Source organism: Lissotriton helveticus, chromosome 10, assembly GCF_964261635.1.
Source record: "Lissotriton helveticus chromosome 10, aLisHel1.1, whole genome shotgun sequence".
NCBI classification, from domain to species: Eukaryota; Metazoa; Chordata; class Amphibia; order Caudata; family Salamandridae; genus Lissotriton; species Lissotriton helveticus.
The window spans coordinates 1,217,162,995-1,217,184,077 of NC_136071.1; the positions used below are offsets into that span (position 1 = coordinate 1,217,162,995).

The 21,083-nt window shown below is 50.2% G+C and overlaps 1 protein-coding gene across 4 annotated transcripts; it reads right to left on the minus strand.

The window, feature by feature from the left end:
- Positions 1 to 615: 615 nt before the first annotated feature.
- Positions 616 to 19,743, minus strand: LOC144784972 (uncharacterized). 4 transcript variants are annotated; one of them, XR_013601731.1, is made up of 4 exons: positions 18,062 to 19,743; positions 1,638 to 6,989; positions 1,123 to 1,216; positions 616 to 1,007 (listed from the first exon to the last, which is right to left on the minus strand). XR_013601731.1 is itself a non-coding variant. In XM_078664093.1 (2 exons), the coding sequence occupies exon 2, from the start codon at positions 5,101 to 5,103 to the stop codon at positions 4,090 to 4,092; it is 1,014 nt and encodes a 337-aa protein (XP_078520219.1). In that variant the 5' UTR covers positions 5,104 to 6,989; positions 18,062 to 19,743; the 3' UTR covers positions 616 to 4,089. The 4 variants fall into 4 exon arrangements, 1 of the variants encoding a protein (XP_078520219.1); XR_013601730.1 differs by having other exon boundaries at positions 616 to 1,216; XR_013601729.1 differs by having other exon boundaries at positions 1,123 to 6,989.
- Between the last annotated feature and the right edge of the window lie 1,340 nt (positions 19,744 to 21,083).

The window sequence follows — 21,083 nt, forward strand, 5'->3', positions numbered from 1 at the left end:
CTTGGTATTACCAAGGTTTATCGCAAATGCGATAAAAAACGGCCACAATGCATGAATATCGCTGAAAAGTCAGCGATATTCATGCATTACCGAGCTAATGCTCTTAGCCATGTTATCCACCTCCCATTGGATAACATGGCTAAGAACTGCTCAGGGGCAGGTGTGAGCTTTTGGAGATATTCGCGCTTAGTGCAAATATCTCCAAACGTTGGTAATAGGAGATAGCGATGTTAGCGACTGTTTCCAGTCGCTAACATCTTGGCACGCCCACTTTGCATGTCATTAGTGATAAATATCACTGACATGCAAAGCGGGGCTCAAGATGGTCGCTATCTCCTACTAGCGGTCGCTAACTGGTGTTAGCGACAGCTTGGTAATAGGGATAATTTTATCTCCGCTTTCTTGGCTTTTAAAGCCAAAAAAGCGGAGATAAAACCCCTTGATAATATGCCCCTATATATTTTAACAAAGAACGTATCAGGACACAGTAAATACTGAGGCCTTTTAAAGAAGAGTGATACATATAGGTGGGGTCCCCGCAAGAGAGACGTGTTGTGTCTAACACACATCAACTATTATTTAGACAACTTAACAAAACAATAAATGCACGAGAAATCAAGGTACTGTAATTTATTATCAATACCATGAGGTAGTTGCAAAATCAAACATTTAGCCCCAAAGGAGGGAAAGGGGAGGGGAAGTGCTCGAAGAAGTGTAAGGTCAAGGAAAAGGTAAACACAGTTAAGAAAACAGGTGATGAGTACAAAAGTTACCAACACAATCATAATAATTCAAATACATAAGCCCAAAAATCAGGGCATACAATGAAGAGATATTTTGACAAAGAAACTTTCAGCGGACACACAGTCAATTTGAGAATGCAGAGGGCTTGTGCCGGAAGTCTAAGAAGAAAGCCGTCGACGTTTCGACCCTTATGTGTAGGCTACGTTCAATCCTTAGGCGGGGTCTTCATCAGGACATATGCAACCAGGAAGATTGGGGCAATCCTATCAGACAAATTAATAGTAGATTGGTAAATGTTAATTAAACAATGTGATATTACACTATAGCCCTATAAGTTAGACTATGGTGAAGAATTACAATGATAATTGAAGAAATTACCATGGAGTCGAGGCCCAACTGGGCTCAGGACGAGGAGATAGGATGGACTGTGCGGTAGTCGCAGGTCGATCACAGCGTAATTAATTCGCAAAAGCTGCAGAGGAGAGAGAGGACAACCAGTGGTCAAGCGGCCTTCCCATCGTCTATGTACTACTGGTTAAAAAACCAAATTACTTTATCAAGACCTGAATATTCTGGTACAAAAAAGGGGGGGTCAGGGAAGCTACTCGAATGCTGGAACTAGTGGGTAAAAATCACTGGATTTAAGGATCTATCTAATACTTTAAAACTATCCACAGAAAAATACAAGGCCCCAGTATGGCATACGGGGTCAAGGAGTCTATTGTCAGTTATACAAGTATTGAGCTGAGGCCAAGTATGATATTAATAGGGGACTCTGCATGGGCAAATATGATTGTAGGCAGACCCATGTCAAGGGCTAGCGATAGCCAGAGCACTCTTCAATTATATGAAACACACGGTATGTTTTACCCAATTACAAAAGCATAACATACCTGTGTGTAAATGAAGAGCGACGGGGGCGGAATAGTCCAACCGTCTTTCAAAAAACACTCGTCGGTGCCACGTAATCGGGTAATCAGCCTGTGTCCGATAGCTGGTAACCGGCGGGATTCGTGCTGCCAAACCGTCAGTCACGATAACGGATAAATCTATGGGGAACTGGAGAAAACGGTCAGGGGAAAGGATAGTGAATTACCAGGGTAAATTGCAAAAAAACGCACTGTTTAACACATACCCCATGGGATCAAAAGTGTCCGTGGACAGTAACTCCGCAACTCCCGCTACGCGGAGTTTAGGGGGCGGAGTCAGATAAAAAATCCCATTAAGGGAAAGGGAAGAGTTACTTGGAGAACTATACGATTGCTACTACATAGACCACACAATAAGAATTTTTTATCTTGATAGTGTGGTCTTCGTGTAACCATCTCACAGGAGGAAAATAAGTTTCAATAATTGTTTGATTGTGTGATTCATTACGGGCTCGGATAACGGTATAACAAAAAGATTTTTTTTACTAATGCATGCCGGAGTCTGCCCAAAGTTATACTGGTCATTTACGAACACTCAATTGGGAGATCGTGACACAATTACAAATACCCGCGCAACTCTCAAACATGAGGTTGAAAGCGGGTTGCTTTTCGTGAGAGCCCAAAATGAGAACAAAAGACATTTTATGTTAAGATGGTATAAACAGGATCATACAGACATCAGCATATTCCTATTACAAAATTCATTATAAGCCAAATCCTGAGGGAGATACTACCAGCATAATTCTAAATGCCCGCGCAACTCTCAAACATGAGGTTGAAGGCGGGTGGCTTATCGTGGGAGCCCAGAATATGGCGGAAAGTATTTTGAGATAGTACAGGAGCACACTGAGCATCAGCATATTCCCATTAGGATTCGTTATCTTATATACCAAACCTACAGGGTGTGTGACCCCATCTAATTTAGGATGGATCTCTGTAACCCCATCAACCCAGGGCCGGCAACTGTGCCAAACTGCTATCTTGCTCGTTAAGGCCATTTTTGATTGAGTCTAAGAGGGACATCCATTTAGATTCACGGGTGTTTAGTACTGTCAAGACATTACCTCCTCTTCTCCCCAGAGAGACCTTTTCAATGACAAACCATCTCAAATCTGAGACAGCATGCCCAGCCCTTTGCCAGTGTTCCACTAGCGGGGCACCCGCCACATTGCAGCGTAACCGGCTACTGTGGGACGATAGGCGTGACTTAATCTTCTGTTGTGTTTGACCCACATATACCTGTCTACATGGGCATTGGACAATGTAGATCAAACAACTCGAATTGCAATTCGTGTGATGTTTTAACTTGTAAGTCCTTCCGGTCAAAGGTCTTAGTCTGAATAGTGGTTTGACATGCTGAGCATGTACCGCATCTATAATGTCCCACCAATGGAGGCAGATTCCACAAACTTGTAAGAGTCGGTTGACTGACGGGTTTCAGATACGAGTGGACCACCATGTCCCGTATGTTTTTGGCCCTCTTAAAAGAATGAAGAGGGAACTGCGTTTGCTGTATCTCATCCGACACAAGAGACCAATTCTTGTTGATAATACGTTTGACTTCATTGCTCCGTGTGGAGAAAGTGGTTACACAGATGATCCGGTCCATTTCCGATTGGTTGGTAATTTCTGGATTCAACAGAATATCGCGTGGATTGTACCAGGCCCTTTTCCTTGCGCGTCTCACCATTCTAGCGGGGTAACTTCGGGAGATGAGGCGCTCACTTAAAACCTCAGATTCTTGGATGTAATTTCCACGGGTGGAGCAATTTCTCCTAATTCTAAGAAATTGGCCTACTGGGAGATTGTCTTTGAAACCTCGGGGGTGATGACTCCCATATTGCAGTAAGGAATTTCGCTCAGTTGGTTTCCTAAATAAAGTAGTTTGTAACCGATTGTCATCTACATAGATCGAAATATCCAAGAATGGAATCTTCTCATTGCTTGAATCCATCGTGAATTGGATATGGGGGTTTCTGGAGTTGAGCCAAACGTGAAACTCAAGAAGTAGTTCTTTGCTGCCTTCCCAGATACACAGAACATCATCTATGTATCTGACCCACAAAGTCAGGCTACTCTGAAAAGGGTTATTAGTGGAAAAAATATATTAATGTTCAAAATGATCCATGAAAATAATAGCCAGATTCGGAGCGAAGGTAGCCCCCATGGCTACCCCCTTCGTCTGCAAATAGAAATTTTCTTCGAAAATAAAGAAATTCTGTCTCATGGCAATACTCAGCAGCTCGAGTATAAAGTCTGTGGGAACCTGGACAGGTGCCGGTCGCTTGTCTAAGGCTTGTCTCATCACTTCCAAAGCATCAAGTTGAGGGATGCTGGTATAAAGCGAAACAATATCGCACGTCACCAAGAGTTCACTTCCTGGGTTGAATGGTCTTTCGTCAATGAGATTAATAGTTTATGTGGTATCACGAAGATACGCCTTAGTGTTGAGAGCAATCGGCTTTAGGAAAAAATCAACATATTTGCACAAAGGTTCTAACATAGACCCACAACCTGACACGATTGGGTGGCCAGGGGGACTCTCTAGGTTCTTATGTACCTTAGGTAAGGTATATATAGTAGCAAGTCGTGGAAACTTTTGATTGAGGAATTTGAATTCCTGCTCACTAAGAAAGCCAGCATCCAATCCTTTTTGTGTGGCTGCCAGAATAGTGGTGGCCAATTCACGTGAGGGGTCAGTAGATAATAACTGATAGCTTACTCCATCTGACAATTGTCTATAGATCTCTTCTTTGTATTTACAAAGGTCCTGAATGACAATTGCCCCACCTTTGTCGGCGGGCTTGATGACGAGCTCTTTGTTGTTGCACAGCTCCATTAATGCCTTTTTCTCTGTTTTGGGCAAATTCAATCTGACAAATTTACGTTGGTCCAATGTACGGTCCACTGCAAAGGTCACAATTTCTTCAAACGCCAAAATCTTATGGCTCATGGCATAAGTGGGTGGAAAGAAAGTGGAGGGTTCTCTGAGGCCGGTGATGGAACTACGTTGTCTAGTAGTTTGATTTCGGAAATAGTATCTTAACCTAATCTTCCTAAAAAATCTGTATAGTTCCGTTTTCAGCAGAAATGTATTGGGTGGAGCCGTGGGAACATAGGAAAGACCTCTGCTCAAAACTTTGATCTCTTCTTCGTCTAGATTGTGATTAGAGATGTTGATCACAGGGTTGGGGGATGACCTACTGCTATTAGGTGTGGTTGGTTCCCCAGTCTGATCTTGGATGGATGCCTGGTTCACCACCTGTAGGTATTCCTCCTGGTCGAAATTTCTCCGTGAACTTCGGGGCGAAAGGTGACTTGTTTCTGCTGTTTGCCTCTGTTGCCTTCCCAACCGCCAGGATTTTGTTGTTGTTGACCTCTCGCTTGACCTCTCATCCGAGGGTTGCCACGTCCTCGTGGGGGCCGCCATTGTCCGCGGCCTTGATCTAAAAAAGAGTGCTGGAATTGAGCAGGGTACTGCTGATATCCAAGCTCTTGAGGTGGGTAATTGTAAGAAGAACTGGGTCCTGCCTCCACGTCACTCCCAGAGCTGTAAGAGGAATCGGAAAATGTTGTAAAATTATGTCTTCCTCTGTAGCCACTATGAGTACGGTTGGTGAAACGCCCCTGGTTATCCTGCTTATAGTAGTCGGGCTGCAAGTACGGGTACACAGTTTTTTTATCAAAAAGTCTAAGGTCTCTAGCTAGCTTTTCCAATTTCTTGGTTTGGGCTGTTATATCAAATTCTTTGATGGTTGCTTATAAGTTATCTACGGCCTCCTTAGCTTTGGTAAGTGTGTTATCTCCCAAAATATCTGCTTTTAGGTCAGCAATTTCCTTACTCAGAGAGACAACTTGTTCCGCGGCAGTCTCAACCCCCAGCACCATACAGTGCCGGGAGCAATTGTTCGCCACGCAGCTGAAGCCCTCTTTTAAAGAAGAGAACAGCGAAAAATGATATGTTTTAACATGGTGTTTTGAAGACACAGTAAATCCCGGTGTCTGTCAAGCAGGGAAAGAACACAGGCCATGGAAAACAATATATTCCATAATAATGTTTTAGAACAGGTTGAATTTCAAGCATAAAAACATTCATAAAGGATATCTGTAGGTGGAAGGTGAAATTATCCCCTGTTTAATCGCTCGATGTCAGGGAAAGGCAGAGGCTCATTCAAGCGTGCGAATACTAGCTCATGATCGAGTTAGTTAGTTTGTATAGAGGGAACAAATACCTTAATCGAGCGGATATACTAGTGATAAAGGAGGGCCTGGGAGATAGAAGGGCTCAAAATCGAGATCTCAGGGATCAGAAGCTCACCTTCGGGTAATCTTTTCCGCATCCGATATTGCATCCGCAGCCGTGGTAATAACCGTCCGGCATCATTCCCGCTGTTTTTAAATCAAAAGGAGGCCACCCCTCCCTTCCCATCTATCCATACACTCGATCCGGATTGCGGGCGTGCCCCGGGAGGAGGAATATGCACCAAATACCCGGATCGGAGCCGAGGGAGGAGGGATTGTGAATGGAAAAAATTTACAAAATGACAACAGGGCAGGGCGCGGACTCTCAATACTGAATCATTACAGTAGCTGTGTCTGGGTGGGGATAAAACAGACCAGCAAGAAGACGGAATACAAGAACCCCACCCCTCCCCCCGCCCGGCTAGGGGCATACCGCAGTATAGCATTTAAGAAAAACAGAAGGAGAAAAAATTCGCGCCAACAAATGGGCACATAGTTAGGCAACAGCAACACAAATTCCAAAAGATTTCACATTTAGGGGAGCTTCATGGATATACAGTAAAAGGAGTATTATGAAATAATAGTGTAAAAGCATGGATATGGTTTCTTAGCCATGTGATACTTTAAAATAGATAAAATATATACAGACAAATATACATTGACTAACGTACTCAACTGGTGCTTCTAAATACGCCTACCCCGGTGTACCTGACCTAAGCCTAATACATGGGAGGGAGTAAGTAAGTAGCAGTTTAAGTTAAGTTTGGTTTGCCAAGAATCTGACTCAAGAATTCTCTGTAAGGGTTTAGTCAGTTCCGTACCTGGGTAATAGAAAGCAGGAGGTCTGGTATCTCGTTCTCAGGACTCGGTATCCCAGTCACCCGCGAGGGCAAGCCGGAAACGCCGGAGGCTGGATTTCTCGGGAGGAGAAAAGACAGCGTCTCTCTCAGCGCGTCAAAAGGGAGGGGCAGCGTCCGTGGGCTTCCTGCATCAGCTGGGCTCTCCGGCAAGTAGCACTGCTCCAAGCTCATCACCACCGTGTCTTTGCTTAGGGCAGCGTCGGTATATTTATACCTGAAAGGTGCCGAGTTTGACATAAGGATGGACATAATACGTCAGTAAGGATGTCATAAGAACTGGTCGTTCTTGCATTCTTTACAGGAGTTCTCGAATGAAATCAAAACAATAGCTGCGGGGGATTTCCCAGGTCTGCTGGTGGTTTGGTTTGTTTTGAGAACTCGGTGTGCTTTCTAGGGGGCTGGAGGAATAGTGCTTGCTTAATGTGACAGCATGCGCTATGACTTAATCTGAAAACGGGTTTCTGTGCCGTTGTATGGATATTAGTGATTTATTAACCGGACAAGGGTCAGAAATAGGAGTATCAATACAGATCCCTAGATAAACATACTACACTACGTCATGATCCCATTTGGCCCTTAACTGAACCAGGGTATCGGACATGTTATTGATAATTTTCTTATAAATCAATGATATGGCCTTTTCCAGCAAATTCCCGTCTAGCACTCTATCCTCGAATGAGGAGGACTCGGGGAGCAACTCTCCTCTGGGGAGCACGGCGAGTAAAGCGTGCCTAATTTGTGGGTACGAAAATACTCAGAGCCCGCCAGCTTGAAATCCTTTTGCAGCTGTGAAAAGGGAATGATATCGCCTGACTTCCACATATCTCCCACTTTGGATATACCAATGAGATCCCAGTGATCAAATCCCTTCGAGTAGATCAGCCTACCCAATCGCTCGTTATGCCAGAGTGGCGTGGCCTGTGTAATACTGCCTCCCCATCTCAAGCCCTTTGCGTCTCCTTTCCACACTTGCACCACACTTGCACCACATGCCCAACAGTGACACGAGAGGTATGCACATGCTAAGGTGCACTTACGGTTTTACCTTCTCAGCATGCTCTGAAAAGGAATTGTAATCAGTAAAAGACAAGAACAGATGACAGTAAACAGTCTTTTACTGTCATCAGTTCTTGTCTTTACAGATTACAGATCGTGTCATTGTTGGCCCTGAAGAAAGCCTTGTGATTTTTCACACTGAGGTTGAAACATGTAGACCGTAGTTTTGGTACTAATTTTTACCCATTGAATGTCACGGGCCAAATTATACCTGTTGGAAATGGGATCCCTGGCTGGCCAGGGCTTTCGCCAAAGTCAGTCAGAGACCACCATTCCCAAGTCAGGGCAAGGGAGTTACATGCCAAGATAACCCCTGCTCACCCTCTAGGTAACGTGGCGCAAGCAGCAAGGCTAAACTTGGAGGCGATGTAAGTTAAGTATTTGCGCACGCACCCCAGCAACAACACCCAAGGCCCACCACAAAGGAAACTCCACACAAGGTTATATAAAAATAGCCTTTGCATTACACCAAAACACATTAGATGAAAAACACACACTTTACAATGTGCCAGAGGCACGGGCAGAATTTACAGGGGATATGTACAAGACAGGGCCACCTGCACCACTGTCAGGAATCAGAAGTAACACTTTCAGAAATAGCACTTAAAATGTAAATCACTGTAGCACAAAAATATAACACAACCAGTAACTACTGGTAACCAGGACCTCACTAGCACCACCTGTACTAGGGAGAAAACAACCACCTAAGTATTACAGTACCTGTAGGGGTGTAAGCACATAACACATGATGCAATGCATAACATTCATTCAGAGGTGTAAGGACAAGGCACATGACGCATAAAAACACATTCAGAGGTGCAGAAAAAGTACAATTGCGCCAAACTCACGTAAGTCACCACCTGTGACTGTCCCTAGGCCCTCTGGCCTTGTTGGGGCTAGGACGCCCTGTGTCCAATGTCAGGGGGGCCTAAACGGAGCAGTTGCCCACAAAGTGCTGGGCAACTGGGTAGCACAATGATGGGGCCAACACGATGGGGGAGCCTCACAGGCTCTGCAGAAAACAACTGTCCCCTTGAGCCTCTCTGGGCTCTTAAAACATAGGTGGCACCTTGAGCCTCTCACAGGGCTCTAAACAACAATGGTAGCGCCTGAGCCTCTCTGGGCTCTTAACTCATGAGGTGGGCACTCACGAAATCAAAATGCACCCCTCTGAGCCTCTCAGGGCTCAACACACAATGCCCGGTACGTTGGAGTCCCTCATGGACTCTAAAAGAATGCCCCGGGATGCTGGAGCCTCGACAGGCTCAACAACTGGTAAGGCCCCCACGAGCCTTTCACTAGGGCTCTTAGTAACAGGTGCCGCCTCTCTGGGGCGGGGGGGTCCCTCACGGGGGACCCGCGAACACGTGGGGCGCCTTTGGTGGGAGTCCCCCCCTCTGGGGGACTCGAGATTCCGCAAGTGCCCCTTGAGCCCCTCGGGGCTCTGCACAAGTGCCGCCTGGAGCCTCACGGGCTCACAACCACTCGGGGCCTCGTACTGGAGGGGAGGGGCGAGCACCGTCAATGTGCCCCGACTGCCCCCTCCCCTTTTGCAGACACTCACCGGGCTCGCGCTGTCTCCTCTGCCCGGCGGCTCTTCACCGGAGCTCCCGCTCCTCGGGGGCTCCCTTCCCACACTTCTCCCTCTTGTGGGCGGCGGGGCTCTCCTCTCCGCCACGGGGCCCCGCCTGCACCATTCCGCCGCCTCTCCTCGCTGCTGGGCTCTCCTCTCCCGGCGGCGAGGCGGGATTTCCGGTTGCTTCTCCCGGGGCCGCGCTGTGATTGGCCGGCCGGCCGGAACACTTCCGGGTCGTTGCGGGCAGCGCGGTGGCCCGTCTTCGGCACTTCTAGGCGGGGGTGAGTTTCCCGAGGAGTGGGCTCCCTCGAGGTAAACTCAAAGTATAACGGCCAGGTCCCTGGCAGGGTGGGCACCTGCCAGGGGGCAAATTAATCCAAAAATAAGCGAGGTGGCTTTCGCTTGGGGCGGACAATGCCGGGTGGGCACCGGCCTCTGCAGACAAAGCTCTCCCAGCGCTAGAGGGGGGGGCCACAGCGCTCCCAAGTGCTACAGGGCAAAAATGCAGCGATCCCGGCGCTAAATGCAAAATAAAGCGCTCTTAAGCGCTAGAAGGGGAAAGAAAAGCGCTCCCAGCGCTATCAATCAAATGCAGCGCCCCCAGGCGCTATAGGACAACAAAGTCCAGCAAAAGTCCTCCTAGGCAGGCAGGGGGGCAAGGCTGGGCCAGGGGCCAGCTCACTGGCCCTCCAGGCAGGGAGGCAGTCCAAGTGGCGGTTCCTCCTGGCCCCAGCAGCAGCAGCCCCCTCAAGTAAGATCAGGAAAAGAACAACTTCTGTGGGGACACAGCCCCATTTTTATACAGTACATTCCTTTGTCTGAAGGTGCAGGGTGGGGGCGGAACCAGTCGCAGCTGGTTCTTGAGTACTCTGTTTACCTCAACCACCCTCTCTATTCACTGGCAGGGCTTGGGTCATTAGACACACCACAGGGGGGCGGAGCCAGCATTGTGTGGGGAAAACCCAGCCCATCCAGGACACAGGTACACTCCTCCCACACATCACTCATGCTAATCTCACACTCACCACCGGGCAGACCCATCCAGACTTCCTGGAGCCTGGCATGCCAGCCAGCTCCAGCCAATCACGCTCCAGCACCCTCACTGCACATGTACAGCCATGTCTAGGAATTATACTTCCCCACTAGACACATACAAGCCGCACATACCGTTGCGCAGCATTCATTCTCACGAGTTCACACATACCAGACTCGGGCCTGTACACCCCACGCATCAGGAACTACCAGGGACACATACATTCCCCATGCATTCCTATGGGCGGGCAGGCCTAGCTCAGCACATGCACTCAGAGTGCGCACGCACTTTCCACTGGGACACAGTGAAAGTGCGCAGAACCCAAAAATCACCATTGCCAGGTCACCATTTCACGCAAAAAGTCTAGGGGTGAACCTGCCCTAAGGGCCCAAGTCCAACACAACCCCCTTCCAGCCAAAACGCAGGGGAGACCAATCAACACCGTGATGGACTTCCCTGCTTGGGGCGATAGAACACAGACACGGACGCGGGCCCGCAACTGCAGGGACACCCTCCTGTTCTACGCCACGGTGAACCCATGGGATTCCTTCTCAACACACTGTCTGGACCAACTGGGCTACCCCACTGGTACTCCCAAGCTGTCCGCGGCCAGGACCAGGCCCTGGGCCACCCAGGTGCCACTGGTCCTTGCCTATTCGCAATGCGGGGGGTAGTAACCCCTGGCCCATAGGAGCCATTCTCCACTCTTCCTGTCTGCAAGACAGGACTAGACTGCCACTGGTTCTCCAGCCTAGGGCCTACAACCTCAGGCGGACCAGGAGTCTCGGGGAAGGCTCTCCTCCCCCTACCTCTTCTTCTAGGGTTCCTCCGGCGAGGGGTACACCTAGAACGCCATTCCAACCCAGGGCTTATCCACTCAGGTTGCACCGGGGTCAGAGGTGGGCTCTCCCACCCTCTGCACCCCCTTCCAGAGGTCTGCCCTCTCCCACCTGGAGAAGTTCCTCTGGAAGAAGAACCGGTCAGGACACTGGTTACAGTCATCCTACCCTTCAGGTCAGGCTGATCCTGAACCTGGCCTTCCAACCTCTGGTCTAAATCCTTCGGTGGAACAATTGCCTGGCACTCCAGGACTTCTGGGGACTCACACACAATCCCCCTGAGGCTAACAAATGACACATCTGTTGTGTGACTGTCTGTCTGGCGCAGATCTCCCGCCCTCTGTCCACCTGACAGTGCGTGACGATCCCCCAGACCAGAAGTGGCGCCACCCGGGTCCCCCCAAGAAGATCTAGCCCAACTGGCTAGTCCCTGGTCCACTGGTGCATCCACTGGGAAACTCAACCCCCAATCACTCCTCACGCTGGACTCCTGTACCCTCCCTACCGGAGCGGTACTGCCAGCCTCTAGAACCACAGGAGCTCTGGTTACAGACGCTCCAGGTCCTCTACTCACTAGGAGATCCTCCTCAAATGGACTAACAGGACAGCCTAGGTCCCCAACCTGGTGTTCCCTACAGAAACCATCCAAGTCCTGAGGCAGGGCTTCGGGCGTCTGGGGAACCTCGGTCTCCCCCTCACTCCTGCTCCACTGAGCCAGGCAGTGAGCCCCTACACCCTCCTCGCTATCCTGGGACCTAGCTGGGCTACACTGAGCCTCTTCCACCACGCTGGGCTAGAAGATCCCTGAACCACTACTTTTGGAATCACTCCCTAATGACTCTAGAGAACCTCTGGCCCTTTCCCAGCGGTCTGCTTCATCTGCAAGCTCACATGCCTCAGACAATCCGCACCCCAACAGGTGTGTGCGCAACCCTGGTGAACAACAACTGAGCAGGTGCTCTTTGACAATCAGATCAAAAAAGATGTCAAAATCATCTTCCGTGTGAACCTTTACCCAATCAAACAGTGTCCCACAACATTCGTCCTCAAAATCTTCCCAAGACTGGTGAGACAGTTTCTTACTGTCCCTGAACTTCAACCTTAACTCCTCCTCTGGGGAAACAGGTACCATACTGGGGGAACTGGGACTGGGACTGCTCGCACTGGGCTCTATATAGCTGCCACCACTGGACTCAACCCTCCCTGGGGAGCCCAGAAACTCAACACTGCGCGCAGGGGATAGTCTACCCTCCAGAGCTACTTCGCCTCTGGTGGAGGCCCTCTCAGCCTCCTCTATCCTTTCCTGCGCTAAGACCCTCTCGGTCTCTAGCTGTTGCTTTCTAATGCCCAGCTGTGCCATAGACTGGGCATGCTCCAACCTGAGCTTTTCTAAAGCCAGCTGGTGCTCCCTTTCTCTCCTCCTATCTTCCAGCTCCTCTGGGGACAGGTAAAGGGATGAGGCGCTGCCTCCTACGCTGGACCCAGCAAGGGACTCCCTATCTATGGGGTCTCTACTCTCTATTGGCGTCCAGGTGCTGTCATCTTCTTCCTCCTCTTCTGAATCTTCAGGGCTCCCCACAGACCCACCACCCTCCTGGTGTGAAGCCCGGGCCCTTTCCTCACTGCGCTCAAGATCCCACTGACCCTTTTGCCACAGGATCAGGCTGCTCCTAAGTTCGGACTGAGTGTCTGACTCATCCACCCCTATGTCTCTCTCTTCACAGAACCTTACCAACTCTCCCATACTGTATCTAAACAGAACACAGAAATCAAAAGCAGGCTCCATTCTGGCGGACGTTCTAGAGAAGAGATTACACAGGGAACCTAGGGGTCTGAGCTAACACAGGAGTACACAATTCACAAGGTATCAGTAAGCTCTCTATTCCAGGGAACTCACACTCACTTGCCTAGTGCCACACACCATTCATCCACACACAACCCTCCCCTCGGACTGGTAAGGCAGTTTCTACCACCCCTGATTCCTCAACCTGACCACAAGTGACACAGGTACCGACTCTGGGCGCAGGGTGGGGGACAAATGTACTGGACACAATTACACAATGGATACCTTCAGGAGAAGAAAATATGAAACTTCAAAAACAATCCCCTAAAATGTGGTCATCTAAAATGCAGAGTTTTGTGGCGTGGCCAGTTACTACTGTGGTACAACGCAAACACAAATCCTTATCCTCACCGCTTGCCGCCAATGTTGGAAATGGGATCCCTGGCTGGCCAGGGCTTTCGCCAAAGTCAGTCAGAGACCACCATTCCCAAGTCAGGGCAAGGGAGTTACACGCCAAGATAACCCCTGCTCACCCTCTAGGTAACGTGGCGCGAGCAGCAAGGCTAAACTTGGAGGCGATGTAAGTTAAGTATTTGCGCACGCACCCCAGCAACAACACCCAGGACCCACCACAAAGGAAACTCCACACAAGGTTATATAAAAATAGCCTTTGTATTACACCAAAACACATTGGATAAAACACACACTTTACAATGTGCCAGAGGCACGGGCAGAATTTACAGGGGATATGTACAAGACAGGGCCACCTGGACCACTGTCAGGAATCAGAAGTAACACTTTCAGAAATAGCACTTAAAATGTAAATCACTGTAGCACAAAAATATAACACAACCAGTAACTACTGGTAACCAGGACCTCACTAGCACCACCTGTACTAGGGAGAAAACAACCACCTAAGTATTACAGTACCTGTAGGGGTGTAAGCACATAAAGTAAAGTAAAGTAAAGTCCACATTTTTGTAAAGCGCACAATCACCCGTAAGGGTCTCTAGGCGCTGGGGGCCGTCGGGAAGATTAAGCGAGCTATTGCCGAGAGTCACATGGTGCTGGGCTAACCTGCCGCCGGAGCCGGGGATCGAACCGAGGTCCCCAGATTCCAGCGTCAGTCGCCCTGGCCGCGGCGCCACACCTCTCCCCATAACACATGATGCAATGCATAACATTCATTCAGAGGTGTAAGGACAAGGCACATGACGCATAAAAACACATTCAGAGGTGCAGAAAAAGTACAATTGCGCCAAACTCACGTAAGTCACCACCTGTGACTGTCCCTAGGCCCTCTGGCCTTGTTGGGGCTAGGACGCCCTGTGTCCAATGTCAGGGGGGCCTAAACGGAGCAGTTGCCCACAAAGTGCTGGGCAACTGGGTAGCACAATGATGGGGCCAACACGATGGGGGAGCCTCACAGGCTCTGCAGAAAACAACTGTCCCCTTGAGCCTCTCTGGGCTCTTAAAACATAGGTGGCACCTTGAGCCTCTCACAGGGCTCTAAACAACAATGGTGGCGCCTGAGCCTCTCTGGGCTCTTAACTCATGAGGTGGGCACTCACGAAATCAAAATGCACCCCTCTGAGCCTCTCAGGGCTCAACACACAATGCCCGGTACGTTGGAGTCCCTCATGGACTCTAAAAGAATGTCCCGGGATGCTGGAGCCTCGACAGGCTCAACAACTGGTAAGGCCCCCACGAGCCTTTCACTAGGGCTCTTAGTAACAGGTGCCGCCTCTCTGGGGCGGGGGGGTCCCTCACGGGGGACCCGCGAACACGTGGGGCGCCTTTGGTGGGAGTCCCCCCCTCTGGGGGACTCGAGATTCCGCAAGTGCCCCTTGAGCCCCTCGGGGCTCTGCACAAGTGCCGCCTGGAGCCTCACGGGCTCACAACCACTCGGGGCCTCGTACTGGAGGGGAGGGGCGGGCACCGTCAATGTGCCCCGACTGCCCCCTCCCCTTTTGCAGACACTCACCGGGCTCGCGCTGTCTCCTCTGCCCGGCGGCTCTTCACGGGAGCTCCCGCCCCTCGGGGGCTCCCTTCCCACACTTCTCCCTCTTGTGGGCGGCGGGGCTCTCCTCTCCGCAACGGGGCCCCGCCTGCACCTTTCCACCGCCTCTCCTCGCTGCTGGGCTCTCCTCTCCCGGCGGCGAGGCGGGACTTCCGGTTGCTTCTCCCGGGGCCGCGCTGTGATTGGCCGGCCGGCCGGAACACTTCCAGGTCGTCGCGGGCAGCGCGGCGGCCCATCTTCGGCACTTCTAGGCGGGGGGTGAGTTTACCGAGGAGTGGGCTCCCTCGAGGTAAACTCAAAGTATAACGGCCAGGTCCCTGGCAGGGTGGGCACCTGCCAGGGGGCAAATTAATCCAAAAATAAGCGAGGTGGCTTTCGCTTGGGGCGGACAATGCCGGGTGGGCACCGGCCTCTGCAGACAAAGCGCTCCCAGCGCTAGAGGGGGGGCCACAGCGCTCCCAAGCGCTACAGGGCAAAAATGCTGCGACCCCGGCGCTAAATGCAAAATAAAGCGCTCTTAAGCGCTAGAAGGGGAAAGAAAAGCGCTCCCAGCGCTATCAATCAAATGCAGCGCCCCCAGGCGCTATAGGACAACAAAGTCCAGCAAAAGTCCTCCTAGGCAGGCAGGGGGGGCAAGGCTGGGCCAGGGGCCAGCTCACTGGCCCTCCAGGCAGGGAGGCAGTCAAGTGGCGGTTCCTCCTGGCCCCAGCAGCAGCAGCCCCCTCAAGTAGGATCAGGAAAAGAACAACTTCTGTGGGGACACAGACCCATTTTTATACAGTACATTCCTTTGTCTGAAGGTGCAGGGTGGGGGCGGAACCAGTCACAGCTGGTTCTTGAGTACTCTGTTTACCTCAACCACCCTCTCTATTCACTGGCAGGGCTTGGGTCATTAGACACACCACAGGGGGGCGGAGCCAGCATTGTGTGGGGAAAACCCAGCCCATCCAGGACACAGGTACACTCCTCCCACACATCACTCATGCTAATCTCACACTCACCACCGGGCAGACCCATCCAGACTTCCTGGAGCCTGGCATGCCAGCCAGCTCCAGCCAATCACGCTCCAGCACCCTCACTGCACACGTACAGCCATGTCTAGGAATGATACTTCCCCACTAGACACATACAAGCCGCACATATCGTTGCGCAGCATTCATTCTCACGAGTTCACACATACCAGACTCAAGCCTGTACACCCCACGCATCAGGAACTACCAGGGACACATACATTCCCCATGCATTCCTATGGGCGGGCAGGCCTATCTCACCACATGCACTCGGAGTGCGCACGCACTTTCCACTGGGACGCAGAACCCAAAAATCACCATTGCCAGGTCACCATTTCACGCAAAAAGTCTAGGGGTGAACCTGCCCTAAGGGCCCAAGTCCAACAATACCTAACAGGAGATCTGCCTTATTATTATTCCAATATAAACCTTACTAAGCTGCATCACTAGGAAAGGGTAGCAATGAACTGTATGTAAGGCATATGGCACGCTACTCTCCTTCTGGCACAGGGCTTTACAACGTGACACATCTCCCAGATGCGTCATGTTGTAAATACCCCACACCATGGCGCATCATTTGCGCCGCCGCTGCCTCACAAAAGTGATGCAATGCAGCGTAAAAGAAGCGCAAGGGGCTTGTAAATCTGCCCCTAAGTGAGCAGAAATGTCACTTTACACATTAATCCAAGCTCTCTTTCAGTGCCACACACACAGCTTTGCACCAGAGTGCAAGGGTGTCTACCTGAGGCTAGCACAGGTCTACCTCCAAGTACACAATACTGCGCTGAGCCTAATTCTAAACCTGTTCCCAATTTCTATGTGTGCTGCACATGAAAAGTCAGAAAAAAAAGAGCGATACAAATACAATTATTTCTACGCGATGGCGCTTGTTTGAAATGGACGCTGTGTTTTGCTAGAACGGCCCCCTGTATCTAGGATAAAGAGCCCTGGCAGGGAATTTACAATAACACGGAAGGACGCAGCTGGGCACGGTGAATTACAATTAAGGTAAGCACATCCATTCTACAAAGTCAAAAACTGATATTGGAATTTTATATATTTTTCATTTTTTTAATATATGAAAGTTTTGTCATGATACCGTTTTTTAAATAAAAGCATAAGAAGCATTCTTTTCGGCATATCAACATATTTTTATCGCAATTCAATAGGTAGTTTTCAAATTTCATTTGTAAATGTCATGTTTCATGTTATTATTTTCATGTTAACACCCGCAGCCCACCCCAGACCTGCAGCCCACCCCAGACCCGCAGCCCACCCCAGACCCGCAGCCCACCCCAGACCCGCAGCCCACCCCAGATCCGCAGCCACCCCAGACCCGCAGCCGAGACCCGCAGCCCACCCCAGACCCACAGCCCACCCCAGACCAGAGGCCCACCCCAGACCCGCAGCCCACCCCAGACCCGCAGCCCACCCCAGACCAGAGGCCCACCCCAGACCCGCAGCCCACCCCAGATCCGCAGCCCACCCCAGACCCGCATCCCACCCCAGACCCGCATCCCACCCCAGACCCGCATCCCACCCCAGACCCGCAGCCCACCCCAGACCCGCAGCCCACCCCAGACCCGCAGCCCACCCCAGACCCACAGCCCACCCCAGACCAGAGGCCCACCCCAGACCCGCAGCCCACCCCAGACCCGCAGCCCACCCCAGACCAGAGGCCCACCCCAGACCCGCAGCCCACCCCAGATCCGCAGCCCACCCCAGACCCGCAGTCCACCCCAGACCCGCAGTCCACCCCAGACCCGCAGCCCACCCCAGACCCGCAGCCCACCCCAGACCCACAGCCCACCCCGGACCCGCAGCCGAGACCCGCAGTCCACCCCAGACCCGCAGTCCACCCCAGACCCGCAGCCCACCCCAGACCCGCAGCCCTCCCCAGACCCGCAGCCCACCCCAGGTCCACCCCAGACCCGCAGCCCACCCCAGACCCGCAGCCCTCCGCCCTCACCTCACACTTTGGAGCCGCCACTCTTCTCCTGTCAAAAATTCCCCGGACAGAAAGATGCCAGAGACACACGAACATGGGATGAAATAAACGAATACACACAGACCCATCGGTGAGAAAGGTTTCTTTTATTTAAAGTTACAACATAATTAAGCTCCATAAAACTAGTAAACTTTGGTATTCCGGGTCATTTTCTTCAGAACTGCAGGTATAAATCGACTCGTAGAGGAAATACTTCGGTTTTGTAAAGGGTATTTTCTTTTTTCTTTTTTTTCTTGAAGGGTATTCAATGAGGAACCAATGATTACGCGTGTATATTTCTGTATTATAGTATGCTAATATTTATCAATTTTTTTCTCTATTATAGTATTTTCATATTTATATATTTTTTCTCTATTATACTGTTCATATTTATATATTTATCCATTTTTTTCTCTATTATAGTATTTTCATATTTCTATATTTTTTCTCTATTATACTGTTCATATTTATATATTTATACCTTTTTTTCTCTATTATAGTATTTTCATATTTCTATATTTTTTCCTCTATTATACTGTTCATATTTATATCTTTTATATATATTTTTTTCAACATTATAGTATGTTCATATTTATATATATTTTTTCTTGATATATTTCTCAATTCTCATATGTGCCTCCTGGGCTTCAGTCAGCAGGACAGACTGACAGACCCATACCCTGGGATCACGAGCCTCAGGCTGAGGGCCAGGGCTCCGCGCAGCAGACTGACTCCCACCCGGAGGCACAGCTGCTGCAGGCGCGCCTCGATCACAGCCTCTGCCAGATGTGGCGGGTGAGGGCCCCAGGTGATCCGCAGCTGGAGGGAGCAGTCGTAGAGACGACCCCGGAGTGGAAGGAGGGCGCGCACCCGCAGAAGGAAAGGCATCGTGGACGCGGGGGTCTCCGACCGAAGGGTATGAAGCCTTCCTGCCAGGGTGCTGACTCCACGGGCCAGGCGTGCCAGCCGCTTTTATGCAGCCTGGCCGCTTTTGTGAAAATAATTTTATTTCTTACATTATTCCTCCGATTGGCCTGGCCGCTTTTGTGAAAATAATTTTATTTCTTACATTATTCCTCCGATTGGCCTGGCCGCTTTTGTGAAAATAATTTTATTTCTTACATTATTCCTCCGATTGGCCGCGAGCCAAACCCTGCCAGGCACCCCCTCTACTGCGTCGATTGCAATATGATAGCAACATCTACGTTTTTATTTATTTATTTTATTTATTTATGCGATTTTCTATAGCGCGAACTTTACCCGAAGGTGTCCGAGCGCTTTACATAAGAACCAGTTGCAAAACACAAGGATTTAGGATTACATGCGTTACAAAGAGGATAGAAACAGAAAAAAAACACAAATGTACAAGATGTAAAGTCACACAAAGAAGAGAAACAAATATATATATATACTCCAAGAGTCAGAAAAGTACAAATGTCTACCTATACTAGTGATTAGTGTTATCTCTATATACACATATATATATATATACACGTTGCAGATTTTATCCGGTCAAGGCCAGGAAAAAAAAAACCAATAGAAGAGCAGAGTTGCATTAAGTGGGGTCACAGCACCATGGGAGGGGGGAGGGATTCCAGGGTATGGAGAAAAGAGAAATCAGAAAAGGGAAGAAACATTTGAGGATCGTCAGGGGGGAAACGAGGGAATGGACAAGATGGCGAGTCAGGGTAGAGAGAGAAACAGCGAGAACAGCAGCAAAATGGCGGCCAGGACAAAAGCAGAAGTAAAGAAGTCCGGACCCATCTCCAACAAGCATTTACAATGCAATGGTTTTGCCTTTGTTAAAGTTAGAGCTATTGGCATTGCTCTTGACACTCTGAAGCTCCACTCTGAATCTGCACTCTGAAGCTCCACTCTGCACTCTGAAGCTCCACTCTGAATCTGCACTCTGAAGCTCCACTCTGCACTCTGAAGCTCCACTCTGCACTCTGAAGCTCCACTCTGCACTCTGAAGCTCCACTCTGCACTCTGAAGCTGCACTCTGCACTCTGAAGCTGCACTCTGAAGCTCCACTCTGCACTCTGAAGCTCCACTCTGAAGCTCCACTCTGCACTCTGAAGCTCCACTCTGAAGCTCCACTCTGAAGCTCCACTCTGAAGCTCCACTCTGAAGCTCCACTCTGAAGCTCCACTCTGAAGCTCCACTCTGAAGCTCCACTCTGCACTCTGAAGCTCCACTCTGCACTCTGAAGCTCCACTCTGAAGCTCCACTCTGCACTCTGAAGCTCCACTCTGAAGCTCCACTCTGCACTCTGAAGCTCCACTCTGAAGCTCCACTCTGCACTCTGAAGCTCCACTCTGAATCTGCACTCTGAAGCTCCACTCTGAAGCTCCACTCTGCACTCTGAAGCTCCACTCTGAAGCTCCACTCTGAAGCTCCACTCTGAAGCTCCACTCTGAAGCTCCACTCTGAAGCTCCACTCTGAAGCTCCACTCTGAAGCTCCACTCTGAAGCTCCACTCTGAAGCTCCACTCTGAAGCTCCACTCTGAAGCTCCACTCTGATGCTCCACTCTGATGCTCCACTCTGATGCTCCACTCTGATGCTCCACTCTGATGCTCCACTCTGATGCTCCACTCTGATGCTCCACTCTGATGCTCCACTCTGATGCTCCACTCTGATGCTCCACTCTGAAGCTCCACTCTGAAGCTCCACTCTGCACTCTGAAGCTCCACTCTGAAGCTCCACTCTGCACTCTGAAGCTCCACTCTGAAGCTCCACTCTGCACTCTGAAGCTCCACTCTGAAGCTCCACTCTGCACTCTGAAGCTCCACTCTGAAGCTCCACTCTGCACTCTGAAGCTCCACTCTGAAGCTCCACTCTGCACTCTGAAGCTCCACTCTGCACTCTGAAGCTCCACTCTGCACTCTGAAGCTCCACTCTGCACTCTGAAGCTCCACTCTGCACTCTGAAGCTCCACTCTGCACTCTGAAGCTCCACTCTGCACTCTGAAGCTCCACTCTGCACTCTGAAGCTCCACTCTG